This window comes from Notothenia coriiceps, unplaced genomic scaffold, assembly GCF_000735185.1.
Source record: "Notothenia coriiceps isolate Sejong01 unplaced genomic scaffold, NC01 NC01_scaffold00035100, whole genome shotgun sequence".
NCBI lineage: Eukaryota > Metazoa > Chordata > Actinopteri > Perciformes > Nototheniidae > Notothenia > Notothenia coriiceps.
Genome location: NW_011367801.1, coordinates 44,169 through 62,809, shown reverse-complemented (window position 1 = coordinate 62,809; position 18,641 = coordinate 44,169). Strand labels below are relative to the sequence as shown.

The window sequence follows — 18,641 nt, the reverse complement described above, 5'->3', positions numbered from 1 at the left end:
TTGTTGGAGACATTTACTTAAACAAAAAAAGTTGGACCCTTGTATTATGATTACAAAATATTAAAGACCTGACTTTTAAGAGTGGCATAAAACATGATTCTTCATTTAAAATGTTGAATATATCCCAATGGAGTCCCAAATTCCCGCAGCAGCCGACTTTGTCCACACGGGGGCGGTGCTACACGTTGTTTATCCAATCAAAAAGTGCCTAGTAGTGTAACCTCGGTTACCGGGGAAGTGATATTATGGTATGTAGACATGGCAGCCTGCAGTGGAGGCATGCATATCAACAGAAGATTGTTTATCGGTGTTTTGTTGTGCTGACGCATCTAATGGGGCTTCGGAGATAATCGGCCATATCCGGAAACTGTCGACGATACCGTGTGTAATTCTTCGTTATTAGCACTTTCGTAAGGGTATTCTAGGATTTTTGTTTGTTTGTATGGATTAGTTCATCAACACACCCATCGCGTAGACGGATGCTGTTGAATGGGCTGCTTTTAGACAAAATGAACGTTATACACGTAGCCTACATTATAAGGTTAAGGACAAAAAACGTATAGCATGCAAAATAAAGCCACTGTCAATACCATGATCAAGGTTCAGCTTCAGGGCTACAACTATACCAGTGGTGGAATGTAATGAAGTAGATGTACTCAAGTATTACACATTTGAGGTAATTGTCGACTCTACTGTAAATGTAAATGCTACTTTATACTTGCACTCGACTACATTTATTTGTGAGCTTTTTACACATTTACATTATAAGCTAAAACAACATATCAATTAAACATTGACTTATCATTGTAAAGTTTAATACAAATTTGCTCCACATTTCCCAGCTGTGAAGTACACATTAATGCATCCTTAATCAGTATTATAATATAATATTACGCACAACGAGTACTTTTCACCTTTAGTTATTTCATTATATTTTGACGCCAGTACCTATGTACTTTTACTTAAGTAAGATTTTGAATAGGTACTTGTAACAAAATAAGTTTTACAATTTAATATTGCTATTCTTAAAATCTAGGTACTTCTTTATTGCAGCAAATGAAAGTATGAAACATTTTAATAAATATAATAATATAAAACAGCCACAGATAGGTTGAGCAAAGATTTCCATAGCCTTAGCAATGAGGCATTCATGCTTTCCTTTGTGCATCTGTATGTGTGCTGACATTGTATTCTATATATAAAGAGAGCCAGTGATACCACTGGATTTTTTGAATGGAAATTAAAAAAGATAACCATGTTGGAAAGGCCAAATAAACTAAAAAGTAGGGTCATATTGTCACATTAATTGAAACATCTATAGAATTAGAATTGAAGACTAATGCTAACTTTATAAACTCCAGCCAAGGCTCTAGAAAAACAGAATATTGTAAAAAGATAAAGGTTTAATGTATCTTAACACTTAATTTGAAGTAAAATAAATAATACAAATGAACATTTCTAGTTATTTGAAGGCTAAAGATAAACTAACGCTCTGTATTTATGTTTACACTCCATCTAAGCTATTGAACTCTTTATTGATGTATATCTAGTTTTAGTTTTATTTACAAATAACCTTTTACTGTAGCTGTTCAGTTGATGGGATCCATACCTACAATATTTTTGGGTACAAATAGGATAAAACCAAACCTGACATACGAGATGTCCCCACCAATAAACCACATTTTGATTCTGTATTCCCAGTTTAATCCAACACCAGCCTAGTCTTCACAGCCAGCACCGCCATCATGCCCGGGGAGGACAAACCCCCACAGACCCGCCAGAGGAAGAAGAACAAAAAGTCCCGCTCCAAGGGGAAGAGCCCGAGCGCCGGTCCCGGTGTGGTAGGCTCCATCGAGGACCAGGATGACCTCCTCTTACCCCCAGTGGCCGCGCCTCCCCCTAAAAAGGAGGATAAGCCCAAAGTGTCTGCGGCCAAAGTGGAGGATGAGTCCTCCATCGCTATCTGCCTTCAGGTGCTGTTTCCCTACCTGCTGGCCGGGATGGGCATGGTGATGGCCGGCCAGGTGCTGGACAATGTTCAGGTGAGGGCAGGAAACAGTGAAGTGAGAATGTGAGCTTAACATCATAATGGTGACCGCTGGAGTTTTATTTTTTTATTTTATTTTTTCACAGACATAACTTTAATATAATTCATGGAGATGTTGTACATCAGGGATAATAGTTCATGTTGTTCATGTCCTCCTTGGACACCAAAAGGACATACCATTTATTGATGCTATCAAATTTATATTGTACAAACATTATCAACACATTACAGACATTATCATTCAACAAAGTACAAGTGCGAGAGCTTGAGTTTTTTTATTTAATTATTATGTATTTCATTTTGTATCTATTTATTATAATTTCTAACTATTTGTATTTTTGTATTATGCCTTTGTTAAATGAGGACCATGCAAACAATGTACAGCACAATTAACAGTAAAACTAAAATATTTAAATTAATTTCAACTAAAAATGTACAGTACAGCCAATGTTGTCAATTCAGATAGCTCAATATGCCTTTTTTTGCACAGTGGTAAAAGAGTAAAAGTCGGTGCATGTTTTAGGTTCACCTGGAAGCACATTTTCAAATCAAACCAAATCAGATCAAATTGTATTTATAGCTCAATACCCCAAAACGTATTTGGTCTCAGTGGGCTTTACAGATGTACAAACATGAATGACATTGTAAAAAGATTAAATCAAATTACACAAATAAAATTGAATTACAAGTAAGAATGTAAAATACAAATACAATGAAATATAATACAATAAAAGACCATACAATCTAGGACCAAGGAGGATGTTCGGGGCAACCTTGAAACCAGCCCTTATTATAGGCTTTATAAAAGATAATAATGAAATGGCCGCAAATGTCTGTCTCCTTCTTTAGATTTCTCTGACTTCCAGTGCTTCGTCTTTTAACCCCTTCCCTTCTCTTGCGCTCTTTTTTCTTTTCTTTACTGGGAACAGTTAAGCAGTGTTAATTTTGGCAGCTGTTTTTGATTTAGTCTTAGTCCTTAGACGAAAATGGTTATTATTAGTCTAGTTTTAGTCTAGTTTTAGTCGACGAAAATTCAAAACGTTTTAGTCTACTTTTAGTCGATGAAAAATTACATCTTAGTCAACTTTTAGTAAAAATGTTTTCTCTCTTTTAACCAATTCAGTTAGGCAAATACAGGTATCTGAAATTGGAATCAATGTGACAGTATCAAGTGTTGAAATTCGTAAAGCAACATTTCACTCTCTTAACACTTTACTCTTATCGATCTGGTACTTTAACGGTATTCTTATATTTACTTTTTGTTATTTTTTAAAGGGAAAAACTAACAAATTGTTAACCGAATTAATTGCTTTATTTAAATGTGAAATAAATGAAATATATATAACTATGTTAAAATATTGTACTGTACTTGAGTAAAATGTTGAGGTACTTGTACTTTACTGGAGTATTTAAATGTGTTGCTATTGTGTACTTCTACTCCACAAAATGCATTTAATAGCTTTAGTTACTTTACAGATATGAATGATGTGAAATCTAATCAAGTGTTAAATCAGACTTTAGTTCCACCTGGAGTAAATTCACAAGCTACCCTACAGTATACAAAGTCCTTCAAACTTGAAGGACTCCAGCATGTGTCCCTTCTGAACGCTCCGTCCCCGGCAGATCTCTGTGTGCCGCTGCAGCGTGTCTGTTAGGCCCCCCCGCACACAGAGACACAGGGAGATCACTCTTCTGGAGTTAAGAGAGCGGAAATAATGATATTGCAAGTTAGAAACGTAAGATGCATTTTGACAGACAAGACGGACAATTGGGGGAAAATACCCTGCATTTTGATTGTCCAATAGTCCACCATTAACACCTTAGTCCCGTCTCGTCAACGAAAACTCAATATACATTTCGTCAAAGTTTTCGTTATCAAGAATCTATTTTTAGCTCGTCATCGTCTCGTCTTAGTCATGTAAAAAAGGTCGTTGACGAACATTTTTCGTCATAGTTTGACGAAATGAACACTGGGTGTGTGGATGTGTTGTGTGATTGTTAGCTTACATGAGCAAGATGGTGCATTGCTCTGTATGAATGAGTTGTAAAGGATGACTTGTTGAATGTAAAGCACTTTGAGGGGTGGCAGAGACTGGACAAAGCGCTTCATGAGTACAGCCCATTCTGTTACCTGATCTTTGATCATGAGCTGGTGGCTCTCCATGACGAGCTCAAATTTATCCCACTTGGCCCTCAGTGAGGAAAGGGAGTCCATGCCCCCCCCAGCCACTGCTCGTAGCAAACGGTTCTTCTCCTCAGCACACTGGAACTGAGGCAGGATCTATTCACACACATTCAGCAGAATTTGTCAATTAGATTGTTTACGTCCATAGTATGTTAAACACTGGGTTTATTTGACATGAAATGATAAGTTATGCTTTTATATCAAAAATCAGAAATGTATTAAGAAAAATGCCCATACACTAGAATTCCTGCCTGTCATGTTATTGACTTCAGTATCATAAAAACAGCAAGATTGAAAAGTTTAAAAAAATGCATTAATGTCGCAAACAATATTTCTTTTATTTGACATGAAGGAAAAATATTTGAATGTATGGAGGAAAAATAACTTTATGTCTTAATTCCATATGATTTTAACACAATTAATAAGGGATTAGAGGGAACCTATTGGACTGGAGCCTTTGTACTTTCATTTAGCTCTTAGTCAGAGTTTATGATTGTGTTGGTCTTACTTCTGGTTTGCGGGCTAATATCTGGTTATATCTGCCACCGGCCACACCAATCTCCTCCATGCTCTCTGGTCGATTAGACAACACCTCCATTGACTCTGAAACAAAACTGTCTATGGCCTGGGTGTGCCCTGAGAGCAAAAGGAAAATGAAATCAGAAATCAGAAAAGGAAAAAGCATATAATGTCATTGGGCAATTAGAATGAAAAACAAAACTGAAACAAACAAGAGCAGAGAAGGAAAGTTGAACAGTGAAGTGGGAAAGTAGTGAGTAGACTTGTGTTGGACATACATAACACTAATGACTTTCTAAAAAAGGCATTTCTATGCTGCAACAAAAACGAAACCTAGTGAGTAAAGAAAATGAAAGTGAAATGGACAATCCCGCTGTCTGCTTTTACTGTACCTTGTATGGACTTCCTGAGTGAGGAGAGCAGCATGTCAAACAGCCTCTGGATCAGGTCATCGATGACGGCTTTTACCGGCTCACAGTTAACTGTAATACAGTCAACCTTCTCCTGACTGATAGAGGAGGAAGAAGAGGATAAGTGCACGTGACTCTTTTGTTAGGGCGTAAGTTCCCTGTATTTGTAAAGTCAATTCATTGGAAGTTGAATGAAGAAGTACATTTATTCGTGACAGGAGATTTAAATGTTAGCTACAATAAAAATGGCTTAAATTGATATCTGTGACATCAACACAACAGAATCAGAGCAGAGAGAAAACTGAAAGTCACATACTGTTGCATTATCAACAGTTTCACCACATCCAGCTTGTGTAGATAACAAAATGTTTTGTATGAATCATTCATTCATAACTATCTTTAGATATCCAAATAATGATGATTGTCCTGATTAAAGGTAGGGCAGGTAAGAATGTAGAAACCTAGAATTTGAAACTTATGGGCTCAGAACAGTCTCATAATACATACATACTCATTGGTCGTGTGCACGCTCATGTGTGTTGGAGGAGGGGCTCTGTAAGGAAGAGGCAGATTTTTTCGGCTGCGTAGTTTCTATTATGAGACTGTTCTGAGCACATAAAGCATTTATCAATGGTTCGGAAAGTGGCGCTGTACTGAGAGTGGAGGTGTCCTGAGATTAGCGCATAGACCTGTCAGCTCCGGACAGCGCAAAATGCGTACATGAAGTGCTACGTCATGAACGCAAGAAATCTACCCTCGTGGGGGCGCGCTCACGTGATTGGCTTAGAATTGAGGAGACATCTGATTGGCTATAGATAGAAAAAATTACAAGTACGAATCGGCTGACCATCAGGGGAGTCTCAAAAAACCCACACACGAATGCACAGCGATCCACGCACAGAAAGCGGGTTGTGTTTGCAGGTTCAGAGGTTTTAAACGGAAAACAAATCTGTGAGGATCAAAAATACACATTTAAAACTTTTTTCTGTATTTGGATTTTATTTACATGTATGAAACGGAACACATCTGTGTGTGCATTGAAAAACACAAGTGTGGATCATGAAATACAAGTGTGAATCCTTCTGTGTGCATGTGTGTATTATGAGACTGTTCTGAGCCCATAGATGAGGGCACAAGATAAGTTTGTGAACAGATGGAAGGCTGACAGGCAGGTACGCCATCCAGCTATTTTAGCCGGGCCGTCTAAAATTATTGGACGGGATTTTTTACAGTACTACGGCTTCCACAGACATTCCATGGAATATAACAAAAAGTGCATATCTGAAGTGAATGACGTACCCACCTTTAAATGCTTGCCAGATATGTGTTATGAATATGTATTTTTTTTTTAACTCAAAAAAAGTTTTAACATAGTTTTTCTGTTGAGCAGTTGTAACTTTGTCATGTTTACTTGTGTTTATTATGTGTGTTATATACCTTAGTAGACGTTCCGACTCTTTCCCTCTGGCTTTCAGGGCCTTGAAGTTTCTCTCCCAGTCTTGCACAGAGCTCAGATGCTTCTCCACTAACTTCTCTAAATCAACCTGGCCCAGCACCACCCACTCCTACAACACACACACACACACACACACACACACACACACAGTGGTTGAACACACATAGGTAGGCTCGGCCCTGGAAACCCTCATCATCGCCCAATCGTCCTAATAATCATCATCACAAGATGCACTGTTGTTATCATAATCAGATCTGCGGCGGAACACAGCTTTAACGAAATGCAGCATGAACCCTGCTCATAATAATTGGTATGGTTGTGCAGGCACGTTAGCCGGGAGTGCATCTCCAGTTTTCACACGGTGCTATTATCCCAGCACATAATACCTTGCTGATTATCCATTCAACGAAGGCGTAGCTATCGTAACCGTTATGATAATAGCACGCGCGGCTGTGATAATCCACACAACTGGTGCTCTCCCTCTCTGTGTCAGATGCTAATTATGATAGTGGGTGGTCATGCACAGAAACAGCAATGGCTGGTGGGAAGCCTCTCTGGGTTCAGTACTGAGCCGATTGAACGGCACACCGCCGTGTAAATCCATTTGACCCCTGAGGGGCCCGGCGTCGGACACGCTGCTGGTGAGAGGGTGAGGCTGGGGGCTTTTGCGGCTCCTTCTCAGCCCTGCGGATCATATCACTATAGTGCAGATTAGCTAATTTAGCTGGATTGATTAAGTTAAAAGGAGACACCTGTTTACCCTACGGCCTGTTAATATGTTGCCATGACAACAGCCAAGGACCCAGCGTCTCCTGTGCTCTCTGTCTATTTCCCACTTCCTCCTCAATCTGTGCACACACACACACACACAGACACACACACACACACACACACACACACACACACACACACACACACACACAGATGTCTCTCCACTGAGTCTCTCCACCTGAAGTTGCTGAGGTAAGAAGATCAGGTTTTCCACTCAGTGGAGCGAGAGCGCTCTCACCTCTTCCCCATGGTCCCCCCAGCAGCACCTGTGTGTGTGTGTATGTGTATGTATGTGTGTGTGTGTCTGCATGTGTGTGTGTTTATGCATCTCTGTGACATTTGCCTTCGAAAGTGGAGGAGGCTAAAGCGCACAGGTGCATTTCAGATGTCCATAAATCGTTTTTGTTTGTGTGTTGAAGGGATGTTGAAGGTATAAATCATCATGTTATTTAAAGTTCTTGTGCTGGCGGATCATTGCTCAGATTTTTCATCCAAATAGCTGCAGACAAAAGCAGCGGTGAGCGGGGGTAATTAAATGCATCATAGGTTCAGGTGGGAACTACTCAATTTTACTCTCAGCGTGATAGAAAAGTTTGCAGAAGTGGACAGGCCGCTGGAGGATCACTTGGTTGTCTTACTTCTCGTCAAAGTGTTCTGCGTTTGTCTTCCTCCTTTCCGCCTGCTTCCCCCGTTTCTCACTCTCTTTCACTCTGTTTCTCTCGTTCACACCTTACATCCCATGGTGGTTGACATGTGCCTCTGTAATGTCTCTGACTCTGTCTCTCCCACTCTGCCTCTCAGCTCCATTTAGGTCACCTCTGTAACCTGAAACAAAGTGACGGTGCCCCTTCACACCTGTTTACATGTCTTTCTTCCTTCATTTCCTGTGTTGCCCCTGTCTTTTCTCCTCCCACATTTTTTTTTATACATTAGTTGTCGGTCTGTAGTTGCACTTAAAGGATCAGTGTTTTGTTGATCTGTCACATTTCATCTCCTCCTCTCCTCTCCGTCTCACTCCTCTCTCCTCGGCTGTTTGTTTCTCCCCTTGACTCTGGCAGACTCATTATCTTTGTAGAACAGCAGTGTGCGTTCGTCAGCAGTGATTAGCAATGTTTCACACTTACATCGTTAAGGAAAGACAGTTTGATAATTGACGAATGAAGATATGGCATTCTCTAATCTTCCCGTGCAAAACTGTGTCATAGTAGATAGAGGCTTCGGTTAAGTTTTCCATAACATTAAAGCTTGCATTGATCATAATCCAATTAATGAAGGAAAAAAACTGAGGAACGGACAAAAAGGACATGGAAAAATGAAACGCTTGCCTCATTAAATAGAAAGAAATCAACTGTAATCAAATTGCTGAGTTCTCAGAACTGATGAAGTGTACAAATGTAAAGATCTAATGAAAAATTCTTGCAGTTAACATAATTAATTTTCAGCCTTTTTGATAAGTGGTAATGACTTGGAGATTATTGGTTTAAATGAATAGTTGTGTTGTACAGCTGCGGCAGAAGAGAGTAAGTTTGTGAGGGGGGCGTTGGGGGCTGTACGGGGGAAATACTACTTTCAAAGTTCCAGAGGAGATGAAGCAATGTTTTAAAAACACAATAAGACAATTAGGCTCTATAAACTAATTACTGCCGCTTTAATTCCTTTTCAGATTAAACTGCAGTTGTAATAAAACGACGTCTCAAAAAATATGTTTGTATGCAGGGGGGGAAATAAATACACATTTGTAATTAAAGGTGGAATAATATTTTTCTCATTACACAAATATTTGCAGAGGAGATAAAGGTGCAGACATCAATTCTGAAAGACGTTTCATCTCTCTCGCTCCGCATGGCGATGAATTAGAGGAGATGCCGCTTTGCACCGCCTCCAGAAACAGACCAGCAGCCTGCTAACCGGAGGTGAGCCGCTCAGAAGCTTCTCTGACAAGATATTAACACACAATGCAATGAGTGAGGATTGTTTTTGCTCTGAGGCTTAAAAAGTGGGACACTTAACTTACAGAAAAGGGAACTTTTCTTGTATTCCTGCAATGTTATTATTGTGAGAAAGCGGTGGTAATGTTATTATTCCTCAGATCCACCGCAGGCTTTTTCTCATGCTGTCAGCTAATGTTGATGATGCCCTCCCCTCGGTCGTCGCTCCACACACTAACAGCATCGGCTCTGATGGACTCAAAACAACCAGTTTCAGCACGACTGACTCTCTCTTATCATAATTTGATTATTTTAATGATCTTGTTACTAAACCTCAGACGCTGCACTTGCATACACCCGGAGGGAAGCCATGGTTGAACGCATTGTATGAATCTCACATGAGGCTCAGGAGATGTCCAAGGGTGACAATATACAGTGGTGTGTGTACTCGTGTGTGTGCATGTGTGCGTATTAATGTGTGCATGCAAATGTGCTCGAGTCGTGTGTGTCAGTCGCCGCAGACAAACAGGCAGACCCAGTAGCACCAAACACAGCCACGCCGCCTGACACAGAGAGGTTATGGAAAACTATTCACATAAAACAGCCCAGTGCATTATCAGTCAAACACTAGAGCCAAAGGGGGCTTGATTGTGGCGTTTCATCATCGCTTATTGAATTATCTGGATTAATTTAACGCATTTAGGCCTGTGTGTTTTCCCCTGCTTGCAACTCTCCCATCTCTTCGTTAGCGATAATTACACTAAGTGGGTCACCTCCTTCTGAGCTTCCTTTCTTTTCTCTCTCCCTACATAGCATTAGCATTTTCAACTTCTTAAACAAAGTTTGGTGAAAATTCTAATGATATAAACGTCGTGATTCACTCTGCATTCTGTGGATGAACGCCTTGAAAAGCAGGCGGTTGACTCAGAAAGTGGAGGAGTGGAGCGGGAATAGCAGGGTTGAACTAGAGGTTTTCAAACTCATTTTTAATTTTATTTAACTTTCTCACACATTTAAGCTCTAAGTCACAGAAACTGAGTGTGCTTTGCCCCGCTGGTCAGTAGAGCTACACACTGAGTTGTAGCAGAATACATCACAACTCAGGCTGGTTGCAAATGTAGTTCAGGAGGCCTGATTATGTAACATTACATTTCATTTATCCAAAGCGATTTACAATGACCAATTACAGGGACATTCTCCTTGGATTAACTAAGGGCTAAGTGCCTTACTCAAGGGCACACTGGTGTTCCAGGCAGGATTTGAACTCACAACCTTCCAATCTTCAGCCCACCTCACTATCCATCAGACCACCACTACCCTTCATGCCATATAAGGGAACACATGTGAACATTTGACTCCAGTGATACTACAAAACGGGTACAGCATGTTTTCTAAGATTCTTTTCAACTCATTACACTGACCAACAAAAAACTTTAAACAACTATTGCCGATGAAAGGAATTAAATGGTTGCCAAGGTAACAGCAGCCTCAAATCACATCCAGCAAGTGTTGGTGTGTTTAACATTTTTCCACGAGTGATCTGATCTAGAAACTGCTCGGCAGGCAGAGACCAAGTATATGCATCTGACTTTCTTACCCAAAACACACTAAAAGAGGGAGGTGAGGTCAACATGAGACACACTCAGAGCAAAATGTAGTCATAGTGCACGCCCATTCCATGTCTCGCCCGAATCAGCCAGCGCTATTGCAGAGAAAACCTCACAGAGGATATTTGGCTGTTAAGTCGTCAGACAGCTCATTAACACTTTGTTTAATTGGTGCCTAATTGATCATGGATGTTTCATAACCAACCACTGTGAACCTCGGGGGTGTTTTGGGACATCGGCAGACTCTCAGGGGAACCATGGATTAGGCTGAGAATAGACTCACAAGCTGTGTGAGCCACTCAGCAAAAACCTCAATTGTCTAAAGAACTGGTTTCAGAGTGATTCATAAAGGGCCAGTTCATTTGAACCTGATCTAATCGGTATGCGTCAGGAAGTTAAAGTTGTAAAATGAGAGCAAATTAATTATATGAGGCGCAGCTGGGAGAAAGAACAGTGACAGAAATGTCATCTATTATCATGCAGTGTCTCTTTTCTTCTCTCTCAATCACACACAGACACACTGCAGCAGGGAAATCTGTCCCGTGGACCAGCTCCACATCTCAGGTGGTCAGAAAAACAACAAAGAGGCTCCTGACCTCTCTTTGTTTTTATATTTCCTTTCCTCTGCCAAAACCTGATGATGAAAGGAGCACACACTGGGGTTCAAACCTTGTACCACTTTTCAAATTGGTTTTAATTCAGTTGAAAGCAACTTTCTCATGAACCAGATAAAAGAAACGTGCATGTGCAATCCATATGCTCAAAGCCCTGACTCTACAAACTGTCACAGACTTGTGTGCTTACATTGAAACCACTGGCCTTAGAATTAAAGTCTTTATAGGTTAATGGATAATATCTAGCAAACGGTATCACTGTTTCGCTTGCCTCCAATTTTTGTGCTTGTTTTTTCACAAGGAGCGCTCTGCTTTCTCCTCCTGTCATTTTGTGACGAGAACTCACCTGTGAATAATTCATGAGGAGCGGCACATACGATTACACTGGTTAAAAAGTAATGAGGCGCTGCCATAATAAAAGGTTGTCTTACGTTGTTTTACCTTGTGTCTCTCACACACCTATGTCGTTTCTGGCCCTGAGTTCACATGAAAGCACATCCTTGTTGCCCCTGACAGAGCGCAGCGCTAAGAGAGAGAAAACAAGAAAACAAAACCACGGCCTGTGGAGCAGGTGGTTAGAAAACAGGCACCACAGAAGCCCCCCCACCTCCCCACCAGCACAACGGCGTGATCTAGCCCAGGCTACGAGCTGTCACTGGGGGCTTTTCATGTCTGAGCTCGGGAAAGATCAGTAGACTCCCCGTCTGAGCTCGGAGCCCTTTGATAATCGATGGAGCTTACAGTGGTGCTTTGTAACGACAGCGACCGTTCACAGCCCAATCATACTGCATCGCCGTCCTCTCTTGTTTGTTCCCAGGATTGTGCAGGCTATTTCCTGTTTGACTTAAAATGAGGCCTTGTGTTTTATGGGCATGTCAGTGTTGACAGCGATGAGATACAATGGCAAAGCTTCGTGTTTTTGAATTTCAGTACAATATCAGCAAAGCTCAGATAGTCTTCTGAGCAGTTGGAACAGATGTACAAGGCTAACATGATTTTTACATAGCCTGTGACCCACTTTGACTTTTGTAGCAGTGAATGAACTTCTTACAAAGAGAAGCAATGCTGTGACGTGAGTCATTAGTCACCTTCAGACACTTACAAGTGACCATGTTTAAATAACAATCCACATAAGCTGTATTGATCAGTCTTGAAGTGATACAGCACCCAACTGAATGGATACATTAGTTAATTGAATTACTAAAAGGAGAATTTTAGGTCATGGAGAGATTGATTATATTGCAGGAGATTTCTGACAACAAGTGTTCAAGCTTACAATATGAGAGAAAGAGAGGGACTTTGATAATACATTTAGGGTGGAGTATCACTTTAATGAAAACAGAAACCATGGGTTAATGAGACTGACTAATTGGCTTCCCACCAGAAAATAAAAACATGATGATTTCAAAGATGGAAAATGTGTCGGAAATGATTTTAATCTCAGGTATTCTCCACCTCCAATCTATTTCTGTCTGACAAATACATTATTTAGTGTGAATCTAATTAAGTATTGAACATGCACAGATGGTGCTCTTGACCTCCTGTGAGTGCAGTGCGTTGTATGTATATGCTGCAACAACTTACACACGTGTCTCTTTTTGCATGTGAACATACAGTTATTGGGTGTCTTCGTGTTAGTGCGCACACCTAAAGAATGGCATTCACTCTGTATCACAAGGACATACTGTTGTGTATATATTTATGTTTTTCTTTGTGAGAATGCACATTTCTCTGTATGCGTGCGTGTGTGTAATGGCATATAATCACAGTATGATTCATACACTGACGGATGAAGAGAACCTGTTCATTTGCTGTCCCCTTCGGTTAGATAGACCTAGTTAATAAGCCATCATGCTGGCGACATTGTGACATTTCCACTGCCTGCTCTATGTGCATCACACACACATGAATCTGTGACTGTGTGTGTGTGTGTGTGTGTGTGTGTGTGTGTGTGTGTGTGTGTGTGTGTGTGTGTGTGCGAGCGAGCGTCTGTGTTTGAATAGGATATACAGTTTGTGTTTTGTAGTGTTTCCTCGGTCAACCCCCAATGTACATACCTTCCTCGTTCTCCCTTTTATCAGTTAGAGGTGGAGGTCAGCAGCTGTACTGGAGGCACCTGGCAACTCAGAGATCTTCCATTCTTTACGTTATAGCCTAAGAAAAACTAAAATAAAAATGAATGCGATTTATTTTCCGTGCTTTTAACACTTTCTCTAGTTGTTATACTTCAAAAATGTTTGGCCTTGTTCACATTATACACACTTGAAGGCAACATTTTCTGCTTGTTGCCAGCTCACCTCTTTTATTGCCATTCATCACTCTCTCCCTGTCGGCCTCAGCCTCTTCTCATTTAATGTCTGCAGTGTGCTGACGCAATCAATACTCTAAGACAAACATGCTCGGACATAAACACACATACATGCAGGTGAAAGAACACACACACACCGAATACATTAAAGGGACACATCTTGAACTCTAATCACAGGGCCTCTTGCTTTATGGATAAAGAATGTTTCTCAATGATGCTTCATACAATAATGCTGCCTTGAGCCTTGTGCACGGTTGGCTCAGTGTTCAAGTGGTGAAAATGAGAGAAAAATGCTACTGATCAACATTTCACTTATAGTGTCTAGAAGCCACCCAGGCTTCAGTAAGCTAGCGAGGGAGTAACATTATGCACAAAACGCAGAGGCATAATGATAGAGAAAAGAGATCAGGCAGTTGGGAATATTTTCCAGACAAATTTAAGATTACGAAAGAAAACCAACAGACCATCCATCGGAAAGTAAATGTCCATGGCCTTCACAATTTCTGAAACTCAAAAGATCAATGCTTTAATTTCTACTTTTGAGGTTGTGAACACCACTACATGGATAAAAACAACCCAAAGTGAAGGCAGCATTAGAGCACCTGAACATTACACATGGAAAAAGTGACTGGAATTGAAGCTGAAAAGCCAAAACAGGCAGATAGGTGGACTATAAACCATCAATGCATCCAACCAGCTGCACATGGCAACAGCCAGAGAGTGCAGGCCCCGATTAGCATCCTGGGAATGTGCATGCCGGAGCGGAGCTGAGGTGAAACGACTTGTGTCCGGTCTGCGGGACCACTAGTGGCTGACAGCCTCATCACGCTCAGCCCCGAGCGGCCCGTGTGCAAATCGCACTCGCTCGCTAGCGGAAAGAAACCTGATTATGACTTTTTAGCTTTTCAGATTTCCCCTGCCCCTCGCTGGGCAGCGGATACGCCCAGTCACAGTTACTCAATCCCAGCTACTGGACGATTAGGCACCGTCTCACTCCAAGCATGACCGATTCTTCTGCTCCCCTCTCACACACTCGTCGCTTCCCGGCGAGGTCAGGGGACAGACGAGCCGAAGACTTCATTCCTTACGCTTCTGTCGTTTGAATCAGGTCAGATGAGTGTCATCCTCCCCTCCCCTATAAGAGCATGGTAATCTGATTCTTTCTACTCATGCCTCTATCCGCTCTACTCTCCTCTGCCTCTTGCTCCCTGGGTTTATCCCCAAACTCTGTCTCTATGTCTTCATCACGGTTGTGTTATGATTGAATTATGGCCTCTGGAGTGGCTCTATAGGGTCCTGTGTGGCTGCTGTGCTGTCACCGACAGACCTACATCTCCCCCCCATGCTGCCCAGGCCTCTCTCTCTCTGCCTTTACACTATATGCTCGCTTGCCCTATCTACCCCAGCACTGCCCTGTCACCTCGCATCACAAGGGAAGAATGAAGAGCAGGACAAGAGGAAGCAAAACAAACACTGACCTCATGGCAGCTTCTCTGCCTGCAACATGTATGTGTATGTGTGTAAATCCATGAGATGTGGCAGAGCTGGGGAAATTGTTTATGGTTATCAGGGAGGCAGTGTGTTTCTTAAGGTTTTACACCAGTCCTCCACGCTGACCTTTCTTCCTCTCTGCCTCGTGTTCTTTCTCCGTCTCTTATTGTCTTTCTCGCGTTACAATTTGTAAATGCCACCTAACTTGAATTTGGTTTATTTTTTCAATGATGTACAGTTCTCAAAATTCTCGTTATTCTCTCAATTAGATGGGCGAGATTAACACATTGAGTATTTGCCTGCCATCTGTTTCCTTAGCTCAAACTGTAAAAATACAAAAGATCACTGTTATACTGTAAATTCCATCTCTCTGTAATATACATACAGAGACAAAGACAATTATTTGCAGAAATGCACAGATACATAGCAGTGAATTGAGGCGGGGGCAGTGTGAGGGGGGTTGGGAGGCTATCCAAACAGGATGGTTAGAAGCATGTTGCTTTAATTAGACCTGACAGCCTCCTCTCAGAACATGAATAAAAAGCGAGGAGCCCCAGACCTGGACTCATGCATAATGGTTTGGTCACAAAAAAAGCGCGTAGCTCACACTTCAGACACATGTAATGAATGCACAGATTAAAGCACTGATGGTGCAGAGGGCTGAAAGAAAGTATGTGTAAAAAAGCAGGAGTAATGACTCATTCAGCTATCTGAAATCTTTGTACAGTACATGAAAGGAAAATGAAAATCAATTTTCTATTTTCTCTATTGATTCCTCCTCTTTATGAGGCCCTGAAAGCAACACGATATTTGATCTGTTGCGTTCAACTCTTCTCATCTTTCAGAAAGGAAGCAACTTATTTTTCTTTCTACTGAATCACGGGCATTGCGGAGTCCTGGCCCCTGATTTTCATCATACTTGTGTGACTTACCTTTACTACCTTCGCTTCCTCCTTCCCTCACCTCCGTGGCTCTCAGAATAGTCATATGCTCGTTTCCAAGGCAACCAACCAGGGCCTGTGTCCGGGGAGGGTTGACAGACGTCGAACCGAGGAACATGAGACAGTGGCAGCTCACAAAACGCCAATACCTTTTTATTAGACTGTTGCAACATGAGTTATAAGCTTGTGTGATATAAATAGCAAGTTAGAAAAAGTTATACTAAAATGCTTACTTGTTTCATTCAGGCCTAACAAAAGTGGTTTAATATTTTCCCTCGCCAAATGAATGGAGCGAACTAGATTTTTCAGGATAAGCTGTATTCCCCCCGGAGGACAAGAGACTTAATTTTCATTCCCCCAGGGTCGCTACACCAAGTAAGCCCCATTAATGTAAAGCGAGAAATAAAAGTCTTACAAGGAGTGAGAAAGGAGAAGAAAACTCAGTGGGCCTGCACTAAGAGAGAACACTGCTATCAGTTGTCTAATTAATCTGTTGGCACGGTGATGGGGAGCGGAGGGACGAGGAGCTGCAGCGACAACAAGAGACGAGAAGAACAATAGAAATCTCAGTCTCACACTTTTTCACTAGGGTGTTGTATAATCCTGTTATTTTGAGCAACAGAAGGACAATTAAAAGCAGGGCGCTCGTGTAAGGCGCTTCAAGGGTCAGAGATTTTTGAATTATCTTGTGTTCATTCCCACAAGGGTGACATTACACTTGTGACTTGACTCTACAAAAAAAGAATGTTTTCCTTAATATTGCTTGGGTTAAAGAAGACCTTCAAACAGACATGCACATTTTAGCTGGCAGATTGCAAATTGTCAGGCTGCCCCTCAGAGTAATGCTATTACTCTCCAACAGGAGGGGGTGTTTCTTGATCTCTGTTGTTGGGGAGCTCAACTCAAGACAGAGAGGCCTGACAGGAGAGTTTCCCAAATATACCCCATCTTACTCCAGCCCCTGAAAGACAAGTTATTTTAAAGTTGTTTTCTTTTACTTATTTAACTAAATTGGAAACTTTATATGGAGAGGAAGAGCAAAACTCAAACAAGAAAATTACCAGAAATGCGCACATTTAAAGAAAGTGACCACATTTGGTGCAAGGTTATCAAAGCATCATCACTCACCTTAAATTGAATCGTTGGTAGAATTGTATTTTGTGAAGCATCTTCCTGTTTGAAAGATAAGAGTAATGTTTGGATTGTGTTATGAAACCCATACGATCTAAACTAAGTGAGAGAGAGAAGACGCTGCTGTTGTTGAGCATCGGCTGAAACTAAATATCAAATCAGAATTAATTTGAAGGGGGATCTTTTCATTACACTTGGAACATCGGTCAATATGTCTGCCCCGGCTCCGGCTCTAGGAGAAAAGCTTTCTGGTGCAGACCCAGGTTCAGCCTTCACTCTTTCAAACCCAAATCCACGGGACAGAGCAGAAGTGCAAACACTGACTGAGACTCTCACAGATCTTAAAAGAAAACGTTGCTTAGAATGAATAACTGAAACAATGATATATGTATCCTGAATTAAATTTCTTTACCAAAACCCTTTGATCATCTCACCAAAGTGTTAGAGTCAGCTCCATTTGATAACCTAGTTATTTTTACTTTTACAATAGAAATATTCCTCTAAATTCTCTTTGTATTTCGTGAATTTTTTTCAAGGAACGACAGTCTCAAATGATCAAGGATAGACAGAGCACAATCAATCCTTGGATTTCTTATCTTAAGCAATAATTATGTCCTGATTATGGTTATCTAGCTGTCAATCAATAATTAAAAATCATCAAAGTTACGAGTGAGAGAAAGGTGCTGCTTCGTTGTGCTCTCAAATGCAGGTCTTGTACGGTAGATTAGGAAGTCAGAGTCCTTCACTTTTCTTAGAGTAACCCTGCATTTCCCTGTGATGAAGTCTTAAAGATCTGAGGAGCATCAAGAGACATATCTAAGGGAAGTGCCTTCAGTTTTTATTCATGTTCCTTCCCTTTTCTTTTTAAGTGATCTGCAGCTTCAGAGAGAGGAGAGAGAGAGAAGGAGGGAGAGGCAGAAACAGAAGTGTTTTCCAATAGAAATGAGAAGAGTCAAAGTACTCCTCAGTTGGGCTGAGGCTGTCACCGCTCAGTTCAAAACACTCTGCCATGCAAAACAGCCAAAAGCCCCTGAAACCTGTAAAATGACTTCACTTTGAACATCAGGGAAACTCGTTCACAAGCAGGTCAGACTCTTTAAAACTTTGAAAAATATTAAAAATGTCATTAAAATAATCAGTTGAGGGCCATAAAATTCCTGGTGGCAACATCTGAATAACGATTACTATTTGAAGTTCCACATTTGTGTTTACTTTTATTTGTCTTTGTCAATG

General features: G+C 41.0%; 2 protein-coding genes across 2 annotated transcripts; one reads left to right on the top strand and one right to left on the bottom strand.

The window, feature by feature from the left end:
• The first annotated feature begins 274 nt into the window (after positions 1-274).
• LOC104962607 (solute carrier family 41 member 2-like) lies at positions 275-2,075 on the top strand. The gene is made up of 2 exons (XM_010791058.1): positions 275-381; positions 1,702-2,075. The coding sequence occupies exon 2, from the start codon at positions 1,746-1,748 to the stop codon at positions 2,073-2,075; it is 330 nt and encodes a 109-aa protein (XP_010789360.1). The 5' UTR covers positions 275-381; positions 1,702-1,745.
• Positions 2,076-3,170: 1,095 nt separating this feature from the next.
• Positions 3,171-6,727, bottom strand: LOC104962606 (cytoplasmic dynein 2 heavy chain 1-like). Its single transcript, XM_010791057.1, has 5 exons — positions 6,599-6,727; positions 5,144-5,259; positions 4,741-4,868; positions 4,179-4,328; positions 3,171-3,188 (listed from the first exon to the last, which is right to left on the bottom strand). Exons 2-5 carry the CDS (start codon positions 5,175-5,177, stop codon positions 3,171-3,173), a joined length of 330 nt encoding a protein of 109 aa, XP_010789359.1. The 5' UTR covers positions 5,178-5,259; positions 6,599-6,727.
• Positions 6,728-18,641: the final 11,914 nt, after the last annotated feature.

What these genes read in the sequence shown, in the direction of transcription:
- LOC104962607 (XM_010791058.1), top strand. Translation starts at nt 1,746, where the DNA reads ATGCCCGGGGAGGACAAACCCCCACAGACCCGCCAGAGGAAGAAGAAC.
- LOC104962606 (XM_010791057.1), bottom strand. Translation starts at nt 5,177, where the DNA reads ATGCTGCTCTCCTCACTCAGGAAGTCCATACAAG. An exon ending in ACTCAGGAAGTCCATACAAG is followed by an intron (nt 4,869 to 5,143) that starts GTACAGTAAAAG and finishes TTTTGCTCTCAG; the next exon opens with GGCACACCCAGGCCATAGAC. An exon ending in TATTAGCCCGCAAACCAGAA is followed by an intron (nt 4,329 to 4,740) that starts GTAAGACCAACA and finishes GTGTGTGAATAG; the next exon opens with ATCCTGCCTCAGTTCCAGTG.